This window comes from Solea solea, chromosome 18 (genome assembly GCF_958295425.1).
Source record: "Solea solea chromosome 18, fSolSol10.1, whole genome shotgun sequence".
Taxonomy (NCBI): Eukaryota; Metazoa; Chordata; class Actinopteri; order Pleuronectiformes; family Soleidae; genus Solea; species Solea solea.
In genome coordinates, this window is record NC_081151.1 from 183,309 (window position 1) to 196,323 (window position 13,015).

Consider the following 13,015-nt stretch of genomic DNA (forward strand, 5'->3'; position numbering starts at 1 on the left):
GATGACGTCACATGACTTTTCTTCCCACTTTTTTCACTTGCACCTCCTGACCAGAGGAGGGTCATGTGAGTGTGAGACCCCTGCTTAGGAACCATTATCTCGATGTTTCCAAAAGTGTGGGCTGAGGCCCACTGGTGGACCGTGACGATACTGTAGATGGCCTCAGACGTGAAGAGAAAAACAATTATTCATTTACAAAATTCAGTCAACATATTTTTTTTCTTCTATCGATATATTAAAATGTGTCATAAAAGTGATGATGTTTTACTTTGTAATTCACATTTAAACTTCTGTCTGTGTCTGTCTCTGTCTGTGTGTGAGTGTGTCTGTCTGTCTCTCTGTGTGTGTGTCTGTCTGTCTGTCTGTCTCTGTGTGTGTCTGTCTGTCTCTGTCCGTGTGTCTGTCTGTCTCTGTCCGTGTGTGTGTCTGTCTGTCTGTCTCTGTGTGTGTGTGTGTCTGTCTGTCTGTCTGTCTCTGTGTGTGTCTGTCTGTCTCTGTCCGTGTGTCTGTCTGTCTCTGTCCGTGTGTGTCTGTCTGTCTGTCTCTCTGTCTGTGTGTCTCTGTCTGTGTGTGTGTGTCTGTCTGTCTCTCTGTGTGTGTGTGTGTGTCTGTCTGTCTGTCTCTGTGTGTGTCTGTCTGTCTGTCTCTGTCCGTGTGTGTGTCTGTCTGTCTGTCTCTGTCCGTGTGTGTGTGTCTCTGTCTGAAGACACTTGCATTAATCAGACTGTTGTGTTGTGCACATGCACCTCTGATGGATTTCATTTGGTTCACCACATAATATCAATTTATGAAGAGTTTTTTTAATGAATAGATTTAATTGCTCCCTTTAAGACCTGGTTTTAAGATTAGGGTTCTAATTAGGTTTAGGTTAGGGTTCAGGGTTAAGGTTAAGGAGCTATGGAATGCATTATGTCAATGAGTGAGTGTGTGTGTGTGTGTGTGTGTATGATGACACTTACAAAGCTTTGAACAGTGAGTGCACGCGGTAGTTCGGTCACCTACAGTTTTCCTCTCCATGAGTGTGCAGAGTGATCTTTGAACCTGGTCCACACACACACACACACACACACACACACACACAGAGCAACAGGAAGGAAAAGTTTGAAAACACGAGCACAAAAGTCCGCGCCACGCGCCCCTGTGCGCCATGGAGCTGATGCTGCAGTGGGAGTTCTCGTGTGAAACGTCTTCAGAGGAACACGCGGTTTGATCCACGAGAGGAAACAAAGTGACAGTTGAGAGAAGTCAGAAATGTTTCCCTCCAGATGCTTTCGTCCTTTTTCTCCTCCTCTTGTTGTTGTTGTTGTTGTTGTTGTCGTCGTCGCGTGGATCCAGGCGGTCTCCCCCGCGCTGCTCCACGGCACAGACGCTCATCTGTTCCTGGAGAACATTTTGACTTTTTACGGAGAAAACTCTTCCATCTCCACGAAGGATCTGGAGAATCTACTGCAGCTGATTTCAGAGAGAAGATCCAAGTCCGTGTTTGAAGGAAACCCGCTGTCAGACCAACAGGTGAACTCTTTACATGGTCACAGATCATTACGTGTCTTTAAAGAGCTCCTTGGTTTTGATTCATTCTCATATGACCTAAGAAAGTACAGTAATAACAATACACACTGTGTTAGTTGTTAATACTTCTCACTATTTTTCAATGCTTTTTATTTCAATCCTAATTTAGTTTTTACAGTTTTTTCAATTTCCAAATGAATGTACTAATGCTCATAAATAACATGATGTTAAATGAATGAATTCTCTGGTTTAAGTTAGGTTTGACTTAAAGGTGGTGATTGATCTTTTTACTTTAGTTTGTTGTTATTTGTGCTCTGATCTTTTTAATTCCTTTGAATATTAATATTCTAATAATCTCTGCTTGCTCTTCAGTGTCTCTCTGCTGCACAGATCTTGTCTCACTTTGGACTTTCTAATGACAGTCAGCTGACTGTGGGACATCTGGACACGATCTGTCCTGCAGTGTTGACCCAGGTGCTGCTGCCCTCCTGCCCCTACGTCCACCCCACCCCCCCCTCCACACTCGACTACTCTGGTGAGTTGCTTCACACACACACACACACACACACACACACTGTCTGCTCTACTAAATCAGAGTTCATGGAGGTTTTATTTCGTTGAATCCTGTCTTTACTTACTTTACTTTACTTTCTTTACTTGACTTTCTTTACTTAGTTTACTTTTACTTTAGTTTACTTTTACTTTACTTTACTTAGTTTACTTTACTTCACTCATCCACAGACATGAATGCGTGGTCAAACCTCTTTTCTCCTGTCAATGTAAGACTCATCTTAAAGGTTTACCATGGATTTATTTATTAGCATCAATTAAATATAGAACAGAGTAGATGTACTTCATTAATCTTCATTCATTCATTAGAGTGTAGCAGCAGCAGTAACAGCAGCAGTTACTCTTAAAATAATACTTTTTAAAGTCTACTCTTAAAATAATACTTTTTAAAGTCAGTCAGTCATCATCTACCGCTTTATCCTCCACCAGAGGGTCGCGGGGGGTGCTGTGCCAATCTCAGCTACATCGGGCGATAGGCGGGGTCACACCCTGGACAGTTCGCCAGTCCATCGCAGGGCCACACCCACACATAGAGACAAACAACCATTCACTCCTATGGTCAATTTGGAGTGTCCAATATACCTAATCCCCACATTGCATGTTTTTGGACTGTGGGAGGAAGCCGGAGAACCCGGAGAGAACCCACGCACACACAGGGAGAACATGCAAACTCCATGCAGAAAGGCCCTTGTTCCAACCGAACTTGCTGCAAGGCGAGAGTGCTAACCACTACACCACCGTGTGACCCACTTTTTAAAGTCTACTCTTAAAATAATACTTTCTTAAAATAATACTTTTTAAAGTCTACTCTTAAAATAACACTTTCTTAAAATAATACTTTTCTAAAGTCTACTCTTAAAATAATACTTTTTAAAATCTACTCTTAAAATAATACTTTCTTAAAATAATACTTTTTAAAATCTACTCTTAAAAATAATACTTTCTTAAAATAATACTTTTTAAAATCTACTCTTAAAATAATACTTTCTTAAGATAATACTTTTTAAAGTCTACTCTTGGACTGAGAGAGAGACTGAATTTATGCTCTGTCAGAGTAAAGAATGAAGAAGTTTTGATGTTGTTTTGGTCTCATATGTCACTTCCTGCTGGTAGAAGCCAAATATTAAGAAGCTGAAGTGGGAGCATGTCGCCATCTAGTGTAGGGGAGGTCTTGGAAGACATTATTTCTGTGTTTTTTGGAACCTAAAAACCAGGAGGACGTGGAAGATTGTGGACACTGATTAGCTGAAGTTCCATTTCATTCAGATGTGAAGTGGACCACAGAGACACTATCCTTCATGGACCACAGAGACACAGAGACAGTGTCCTTCATGGACACCAGAGACAGTGTCCTTCATGGATCACAGAGACACTGTCCTTCATGGACCACAGAGACACTGTCCTCCTGTCCCAGGTCCAACTCTGTTGACACAGTTACAGCCCAGTGTGACTGTTGTTCACTCTCATATTCGTGGCTCATGCTGTTTCCTCCACTGGACGTGTGGACACAAGAACTGTGCAAATAAATAGTGTTGTGTATTTGAGCTCCACATGTGTTTGGTTACTGCCGTTACACAAAAGATTTAAGAAATATAAAAATGTATTCACATTAAAACTCTTCTATTTATATTCATCATGACTCTGCTAACAGGAAATGCAACAAAGTCTTTGTGAAGAGCTCACTCTCCCAAACCAAAGTCCACAGAGAAAGAGACACAAGAAAAATAAGAGCATAAAGTCTTTCCTCTTCTTTGGTAACAGTGTAATGTCTTTTCTTTGGTAACAGTGTAAAGTCTTTTCTCTTCTTTGGTAACAGTGTAATGTCTTTTCTTTGGTAACAGTGTAAAGTCTTTCCTCTTCTTTGGTAACAGTGTAAAGTCTTTCCTCTTCTTTGGTAACAGTGTAATGTCTTTTCTTTGGTAACAGTGTAAAGTCTTTTCTTTTATTTGGTAACAGTGTAAAGTCTTTTCTTTTCTTTGGTAACAGTGTAAAGTCTTTTCTCTTCCTTGGTAACAGTGTAAAGTCTTTTATTTTCTTTGGTAACAGTGTAAAGTCTTTTCTTTTCTTTGGTAACAGTGTAAAGTCTTTTCTCTTCCTTGGTAACAGTGTAAAGTCTTTTCTTTTATTTGGTAACAGTGTAAAGTCTTTTCTTTTCTTTGGTAACAGTGTAAAGTCTTTTCTCTTCTTTGGTAACAGTGTAATGTCTTTTCTTTGGTAACAGTGTAAAGTCTTTTCTTTTATTTGGTAACAGTGTAAAGTCTTTTCTTTTCTTTGGTAACAGTGTAAAGTCTTTTCTCTTCCTTGGTAACAGTGTAAAGTCTTTTATTTTCTTTGGTAACAGTGTAAAGTATTTTCTCTTCTTTGGTAACAGTGTAAAGTCTTTTATTTTCTTTGGTAACAGTGTAAAGTATTTTCTCTTCTTTGGTAACAGTGTAAAGTCTTTTCTCTTCTTTGGTAACAGTGTAAAGTCTTTCCTCTTCTTTGGTAACAGTGTAAAGTATTTTCTTTGGTAACAGTGTAAAGTCTTTTCTTTGGTAACAGTGTAAAGTCTTTTCTTTGGTAACAGTGTAAAGTCTCTTCTTTGGTAACAGTGTAAAGTATTTTCTTTTGTTTGGTAACAGTGTAAAGTATTTTCTCTTGTTTGGTAACAGTGTAAAGTCTTTTCTCTTGTTTGGTAACAGTGTAAAGTCTTTTCTCTTCTTTGGTAACAGTGTAAAGTATTTTCTCTTGTTTGGTAACAGTGTAAAGTCTTTTCTCTTCTTTGGTAACAGTGTTAAGTCTTTTCTTTTCTTTGGTAACAGGGTAAAGTATTTTCTCTTCTTTGGTAACAGTGTAAAGTATTTTCTCTTGTTTGGTAACAGTGTAAAGTATTTTCTTTTGTTTGGTAACAGTGTAAAGTCTTTTCTCTTCTTTGGTAACAGTGTAAAGTATTTTCTCTTGTTTGGTAACAGTGTAAAGTCTTTTCTCTTGTTTGGTAACAGTGTAAAGTCTTTTCTCTTCTTTGGTAACAGTGTAAAGTATTTTCTCTTGTTTGGTAACAGTGTAAAGTATTTTCTCTTCTTTGGTAACAGTGTAAAGTCTTTTCTTTTCTTTGGTAACAGGGTAAAGTATTTTCTCTTCTTTGGTAACAGTGTAAAGTATTTTCTCTTGTTTGGTAACAGTGTAAAGTATTTTCTTTTGTTTGGTAACAGTGTAAAGTCTTTTCTCTTCTTTGGTAACAGTGTAAAGTCTTTTCTTTTCTTTGGTAACAGGGTAAAGTATTTTCTCTTCTTTGGTAACAGTGTAAAGTATTTTCTCTTGTTTGGTAACAGTGTAAAGTATTTTCTCTTGTTTGGTAACAGTGTAAAGTATTTTCTTTTCTTTGGTAACAGTGTAAAGTATTTTCTCTTGTTTGGTAACAGTGTAAAGTCTTTTCTCTTGTTTGGTAACAGTGTAAAGTATTTTCTCTTGTTTGGTAACAGTGTAAAGTATTTTCTCTTGTTTGGTAACAGTGTAAAGTATTTTGTCTTGTTTGGTAACAGTGTAAAGTATTTTCTCTTGTTTGGTAACAGTGTAAAGTATTTTCTCTTCTTTGGTAACAGTGTAAAGTCTTTTCTCTTGTTTGGTAACAGTGTAAAGTATTTTCTCTTGTTTGGTAACAGTGTAAAGTATTTTCTCTTGTTTGGTAACAGTGTAAAGTCTTTTCTCTTGTTTGGTAACAGTGTAAAGTCTTTTCTCTTCTTTGGTAACAGTGTAAAGTCTTTTCTCTTGTTTGGTAACAGTGTAAAGTATTTTCTCTTCTTTGGTAACAGTGTAAAGTCTTTTCTCTTGTTTGGTAACAGTGTAAAGTCTTTTCTTTTCTTTGGTAACAGTGTAAAGTCTTTTCTCTTGTTTGGTAACAGTGTAAAGTCTTTTCTCTTGTTTGGTAACAGTGTAAAGTCTTTTCTCTTGTTTGGTAACAGTGTAAAGTCTTTTCTCTTCTTTGGTAACAGTGTAAAGTCTTTTCTCTTCTTTGGTAACAGTGTAAAGTCTTTTCTCTTGTTTGGTAACAGTGTAAAGTATTTTCTTTTGTTTGGTAACAGTGTAAATATTTTCTTTTCTTTGGTAACAGTGTGGGGTTATGGTTTTCTGGCGGTGACTGTCATCAACCTCGCGGCTCTGCTCGGCCTGTTCCTCATTCCCTTCACCAGGAAATCTTATTTCCCTAAAATCCTGACCTACTTCATCGGCCTGGCCATCGGGACGCTCTTCTCCAACGCTGTGCTTCAGCTCATTCCAGAGGTGCAGAGAAGAGGTTTTAAAAGAATGTTTTACCATAAAAGAGTGGAAATAACTTTCTTTTGTTAATCCACAGGCTCTGGGTTTTGACCCCAAGTCCGATAACTATGTGTCCAACGCAGTTGGAATCTTCGGGGGGTTTTACATCCTGTTTGTTGTGGAAAAGATTCTGAAAATCAGTCTGCGCATGGACCATGAGGTAACGTCACTTTTATCAAATCTATCAATGACCTGCCCTGGTTTATTGGCTCTGCTTCTCTTTAGGACATTATTTGTTTTATGCCAGGGACAAAGTTGCTACTGTCAGGTATTTTTCACCTTGACCTCATTTTTGAAACTTTGAAATAAATATTAAAAAAAAGAATTAATAAACGTTCACACAAAAAAAATCACTTTTTTCATTTGAATTTTTGTAAACTGTGTTTATAAAGATGACAAACTCTTATCAAGAAAAACTAGTGACTATTTTTACTGAACAAGTTACTCTTCAAACGTCTAAATCTCAGTCCATTTTTTATTGTGTTCTACTTTTCTTTATTCATTGTTCAAATGAAATGACAGTTTGATTTATATTGTGTGTTGTTGTGCTGTGTTTGTTGTGTTGTCGTGTTGTGATGTGTGTTGTCGTGTTGTTGTGTGTAGCACGGCCACAGTCACTTCTCTCAGGAGAATGGAGACGTGGTGGAGAAGAAGGACTCAGTCATTGTGAGCAGCATCAGCACCGTCAGCAGTCTGGAACATACCAACATGGCATCTCCTCAGGTACAGGAAACACACTGATGATGTCACACCTCACTTCACTGGCACCATGTTGTTGTTGTTGTTGTTGATGTTATTGTTGTACTCACTGATCTTTGAACTAAGTAGCTTCATCATGAACAGATAAGCTGTGAGTGAACCTCTGTGAGTCACCGGGCGTGAAGCAACACAGTGATTAGAGCTTCTGTTAATATTTAATGGTGAAAGCCGTGGTCTGACTAGAGTGGATGAACATGTACGGGATCTGTCTTCAGATCCGTCCTCCTCTGGTAAAGGAGGACATTGTCTAAGTCGAGCACAAGGACGCCTTGTTTGACTGAAAGAAAGAACATTTTGTCGCTGCAGGCTGAATCACACTCAGTCTGCTTCTTCTCTGGTTTCACATCAACAACACTTGTTCCTTTATATTTGTAATTAAAACATTTACGTTGCAGGAAAATGACTTTTACATTTGCTGGATTATTTTAGTGAGTCAGATCTGTGAATGACACTTTGCCAACAGGGTTGGTCAGTAACCTGTTTACTGAGGAACAGCCGAGTTTCTCTGAAAACATGGACACTATTCTACAATTTAGCCACTGAACAAAAGGCTCCGCTAATAAAACCTCATATCAGCTAATCACAAGCTGCTTTTCTCTGGGTTTGACGTGTCAAACTGAGAAATGAGCAATTTTACAGCACAACGTGTTCAAATGTGTCATTTTGTGACGTTAGTTTGTTCTGATTTTCCTCAGTGACACAAACACATCAAACATGGCAGCAGAGATAAAAACCTTGATTTTCTCTATGGACTTTGGTGTGGGAGAGTGAGCTGATGACCACAGAGATACTGCAGCAGTGTGTGTTATCTTTACTGCTCACTAAACACACATGCTGTGTGTGTCATTATGTGTGTTGACTGTTGTTCACTAAACTCTACGTTCATGTCCTCTGTTGTCTCCCCTGTCCTCAGGACAAGCCCTCGTCTGCTGTGATGTTTGGTCTTTAATCTCGTCTCCTCTCTTGTCTCCTCTGTTGCCTCCTCTGTCCTCAGGACGAGCCCTCGTCTGCTGTGATGTTTGGTCTTTAATCTCGTCTCCTCTGTCGTCTCCTCTCTTGTCTCCTCTGTCGCCTCCTCTGTCCTCAGGACGAGCCCTCGTCTGCTGTGATGTTTGGTCTTTAATCTTGTCTCCTCTGTCGCCTCCTCTGTCCTCAGGACAAGCACTCGTCTGCTGTGATGTTTGGTCTTTAATCTTGTCTCCTCTCTTGTCTCCTCTGTTGCCTCCTCTGTCCTCAGGACGAGCCCTCGTCTGCTGTGATGTTTGGTCTTTAATCTCGTCTCCTCTCTTGTCTCCTCTGTTGCCTCCTCTGTCCTCAGGACGAGCCCTCGTCTACTGTGATGTTTGGTCTTTAATCTCGTCTCCTCTGTCGTTTCCTCTCTTGTCTCCTCTGTCGCCTCCTCTGTTCTCAGGACGAGCCCTCGTCTGCTGTGATGTTTGGTCTTTAATCTCGTCTCCTCTCTTGTCTCCTCTGTCGCCTCCTCTGTTCTCAGGACAAGCCCTCGTCTGCTGTGATGTTTGGTCTTTAATCTCGTCTCCTCTCTTGTCTCCTCTGTTGCCTCCTATGTCCTCAGGACAAGCACTCGTCTGCTGTGATGTTTGGTCTTTAATCTTGTCTCCTCTGTCGTCTCTTCTGTCTTCTCCTATGTCCTCAGGACGAGCCCTCGTCTGCTGCGATGTTTGGTCTTTAATCTTGTCTCCTCTGTCGTCTCCTCTGTTGCCTCCTATGTCCTCAGGACAAGCACTCGTCTGCTGTGATGTTTTGTCTTTAATCTTGTCTCCTCTGTCGTCTCATTACATTACATTACATGTCATTTAGCAGACGCTTTTATCCAAAGCGACTTACAATAAGTGCATTTAAACATTTGGGTACAAATAAGAGCTAGAAGTAAGTAAGAGCTTCAAGTAAATCAAACTATGAAGTGCTAGTACTTTTATTTTTTATTTATTTTTTTTTTTTGTCGTCGTCATTATCGTCTTAGTCGAGGTAGAGTCGGAAGAAATGTGTTTTTAGTCGGCGGCGGAAGATGTGGAGGCTTTCCGCTGTCCGGATGTCGATGGGGAGCTCGTTCCACCATTTGGGAGCGAGGACAGTGAACAGTCTCGAGTTCTGTAAATGCCTCTGCGATCCTCTCAGTGAGGGGGCAGCGAGCCGGTTTGTCGATGCAGAGCGAAGTGGGCGGGCTGGGGTGTAGGTTTTGATCATGTCCTGGATGTAGGCTGGACTGGATCCGTTTGTAGCATGGAACGCAAGCACTAGAGTCTTGAAGCGGATGCGAGCAGCTACAGGAAGCCAGTGAAGGGAGCGGAGGAGAGGTGTAGTGTGGGAGAATTTTGGTAAGTTGAAGACCAGTCGAGCTGCTGCATTCTGGATGAGTTGCAGGGGTCGTATGGCACACGCAGGGAGACCAGCCAGGAGGGAGTTGCAGTAATCCAAGCGTGAGATGACAAGAGCCTGGACCAGAACCTGTGCCGCCTTCTGGGTTAGAAGAGGCCGTATCCTTCTGATGTTGTGCAACATGTATCTGCAAGATCGAGCTGTTGCAGCAATGTTGGCAGTGAGGGAGAGATGGTCATCAAGTGTCACACCCAGGTTCCTTGCGGTATGAGACGGAGCTACCACAGAGTTGTCGAGGGTGATGGTTAGGTCTGTGGTGGGAGAGCCCTTTCCCTTTCATCACAGCAGACGAAGGACAAGCCTTCGTCTGCTGTGATGTTTTGTCTTTAATCTTGTCTCCTCTGTCTTCTCCTATGTCCTCAGGACGAGCCCTCGTCTGCTGCGATGTTTGGTCTTTAATCTTGTCTCCTCTGTCGTCTCTTCTGTCTTCTCCTCTGTCCTCAGGACAAGCCTTCATCTGCTGTGATGTTTGGTCTTTAATCTTGTCTCCTCTGTCGTCTCTTCTGTCTTCTCCTATGTCCTCAGGACGAGCCCTCGTCTGCTGCGATGTTTGGTCTTTAATCTTGTCTCCTCTGTCGTCTCTTCTGTCTTCTCCTCTGTCCTCAGGACAAGCCTTCGTCTGCTGTGATGTTTTGTCTTTAATCTTGTCTCCTCTGTCGTCTCCTCTGTCCTCAGGACAAGCCTTCGTCTGCTGTGATGTTTTGTCTTTAATCTTGTCTCCTCTGTCTTCTCCTATGTCCTCAGGACGAGCCCTCGTCTGCTGCGATGTTTGGTCTTTAATCTTGTCTCCTCTGTCGTCTCTTCTGTCTTCTCCTCTGTCCTCAGGACAAGCCTTCGTCTGCTGTGATGTTTGGTCTTTAATCTTGTCTCCTCTGTCGTCTCTTCTGTCTTCTCCTATGTCCTCAGGACGAGCCCTCGTCTGCTGCGATGTTTGGTCTTTAATCTTGTCTCCTCTGTCGTCTCTTCTGTCTTCTCCTCTGTCCTCAGGACAAGCCTTCGTCTGCTGTGATGTTTTGTCTTTAATCTTGTCTCCTCTGTCGTCTCCTCTGTCCTCAGGAGGAGCCCTCGTCTGCTGTGATGTGTCAGTGGCTGCGTGGGAAGAGCGTGTCCAGCATAAAGACGGTTGCGTGGATGATCACGCTAAGCGACGCCGTGCATAACTTCATTGACGGCCTGGCCATCGGAGCGTCCTTCACCGTCTCTGTAATGACGGGATTCAGCACGTCCACTGCCATCGTGTGTGAGGAGTTTCCTCATGAGTTGGGTGAGTGGTGAAAATGCATCATGTGACCATCATGTGACCTCTTCACAACCTCACACTCTTCAGTCAAACCTGCATCTTCATGTCTGTTAAACAAATGAAGTGTGTGCTATTTTTACAATGAAGGCCTTAATTATTTATTTCCCTCTACTGACAATGTGTCAATCAATCAAGTCTATACCTTAAAGCAGAGATCTTAAAGAGATCTGTGTGTGTGTGTGTGTGTGTGCGTGCGGCTGCAGGTGACTTTGTGATCCTCCTGAACTCTGGTATGAGCGTCCCTCAGGCCATTTTCTTCAACCTGCTGTCGGCGGTGTCGTGTTACGTGGGCCTTGTGTTTGGAATTCTCCTGGGCAGCAATTTTGCCCCCAACGTAATCTTTGCCATCGCTGGAGGAATGTTCCTGTATATTGGACTGGCAGACATGGTGAGTCACATGATCCATCACAGGTGGACATGGTGAGTCACATGACATCAATCATTGCATTCTCATCACAGGATAACCCGCAGTACCATTAATGACCACCAGAGGGCCACATTCTGTATTATTTATTGAATTAAACTTTATTCCTCCCCCAGGGGGAAACACACATTCACTTATTGATTCACTGAAACCTCTATCAATCCTGATGTTTTGTTTGTTTGAAATATAAACAATTTCACGATTTTCCAAATGACAGAAATTCACCAGTGATGCACAATCAAATCTTCCCTTTGATTTTCCTTTTTTTTTTAAAGTTTTTATTTATGGAATATTAAACACAAAGGAACACAGAATGGATTAGTAAAACAAACTCAAATATTACATATATTATTCTTATATGTCCTGTGATTCATTGCTAAAACATTTTTATATTATTGATTATTAATTATTCATTATAGAAAACTCATATATAACACTGCGTCTGTGTGTGTGTGTGTGTGTGTGTGTGTGTGTGTGTAGTTTCCAGAGATGGACAACATCGCACGGGAACAGAAGAAAACCTCCACAAAGATCGTCTTCTTCCTGATCCAGAACGCTGGTCTGCTGTCGGGCTTCACCATCATCCTGCTCATCACCATGTTTGCTGGACAAATCCATCTGGGCTGAGACACACACACACACAGGAGGAGGAGACACAAACTGGAAATTCACAAAAGTGCTGAGCTGCTGATTGTGCTCACTAGGCCGGGCAACATAAATGAATGTAATGTGATTTTTTTTTATACAAAAACAAAGTAAGAAAGAATATTTTAAGGAGATGCAATGTTTTCATTCATCATTTGAGTAGAATGTTTACTTCATAACAAATGGGAAAATCTTTAGAATCATTTCAGGTATGAAATCTACACAAATTTGTTTGAATAAATTATTAGTGTCAGGCTTGATATATTGTGAAATATGGTGCTGTTTTGTAAACTAAACATGTTGTGACAACACTGTCTTTGTTTAAAGCTGTTATGGCAGCAGAGTTTGACCTCAGGGTCACACATGAAAAAACTCCCGTGTTTCTGTGAAAACAAAACGTTTAAAAGACATAAAGTCTGTTTAAATCTATCAATCTCACCAGTGATGATAAATAGGACTTAAAAGTGTCTTTAGACTTTGTTCTTATGGTAAATGTTTAACGACATCATCTGGCATTGAGATAACCTGACATGTCTACAGTAAAACAACCACGATGATTAAAATGCAATCATTTTTATTACAATAATGATTTTTTACAACCGAGCAATCTCTACATTATTTTCTCAGTTAATCAATCGGTCGTTTCTTCCATAAAACCTCACAAATAATGACCTCAAATCACTTTTTGTCCACAAACCAAAGATATACAATGTAGTGTCATAGAAACTCATTCATGAATATTAACTTGGTTAGCAGGTAACTTGGTAATCGATTAGTAAACAATGAATCGTTGCAGTGTGTTTTACACGCACCTTCATTATATGCATTTTAAAGTTTTACTCTTTTGTGTTTTGTCGCCTGTAAATCACTCACTTTCAGGTTATACTGTAAATAAACCAAAATTCTACTTGATGTTTCTAAATGTGAAGAATTTCTTTTGAATTGTGCAGAATAAACAAACTAAAAGGAGGAAAAGGGATAAATAAAAGACATTCTTGCAAAGGGAATAAACCACATAGACAATTCAAATGTGAAACTGAGAAATATACAAAGTATGAATACTTGCGCAGGATGTATTTGATATAAATGATTTTAAACGTAACATACATAAACTA

At 40.4% G+C, this 13,015-nt stretch overlaps 1 protein-coding gene across 1 annotated transcript; it reads left to right on the forward strand.

The window, feature by feature from the left end:
• Positions 1 to 1,060: 1,060 nt before the first annotated feature.
• Positions 1,061 to 12,812, forward strand: slc39a8 (solute carrier family 39 member 8). The gene is made up of 8 exons (XM_058616403.1): positions 1,061 to 1,512; positions 1,882 to 2,044; positions 6,170 to 6,339; positions 6,413 to 6,535; positions 6,979 to 7,098; positions 10,588 to 10,795; positions 11,035 to 11,219; positions 11,736 to 12,812. Exons 1-8 carry the CDS (start codon positions 1,252 to 1,254, stop codon positions 11,880 to 11,882), a joined length of 1,377 nt encoding a protein of 458 aa, XP_058472386.1. The 5' UTR covers positions 1,061 to 1,251; the 3' UTR covers positions 11,883 to 12,812.
• Positions 12,813 to 13,015: the final 203 nt, after the last annotated feature.

Coding starts and splice junctions, on each gene's coding strand:
- slc39a8 (XM_058616403.1), top strand. CDS start 1,252: ATGTTTCCCTCCAGATGCTTTCGTCCTTTTTCTCCTCCTCTTGTTGTT. Junction 6,340..6,412: donor TGCTTCAGCTCATTCCAGAG/GTGCAGAGAAGA, acceptor GTTAATCCACAG/GCTCTGGGTTTTGACCCCAA. Junction 11,220..11,735: donor ATATTGGACTGGCAGACATG/GTGAGTCACATG, acceptor GTGTGTGTGTAG/TTTCCAGAGATGGACAACAT.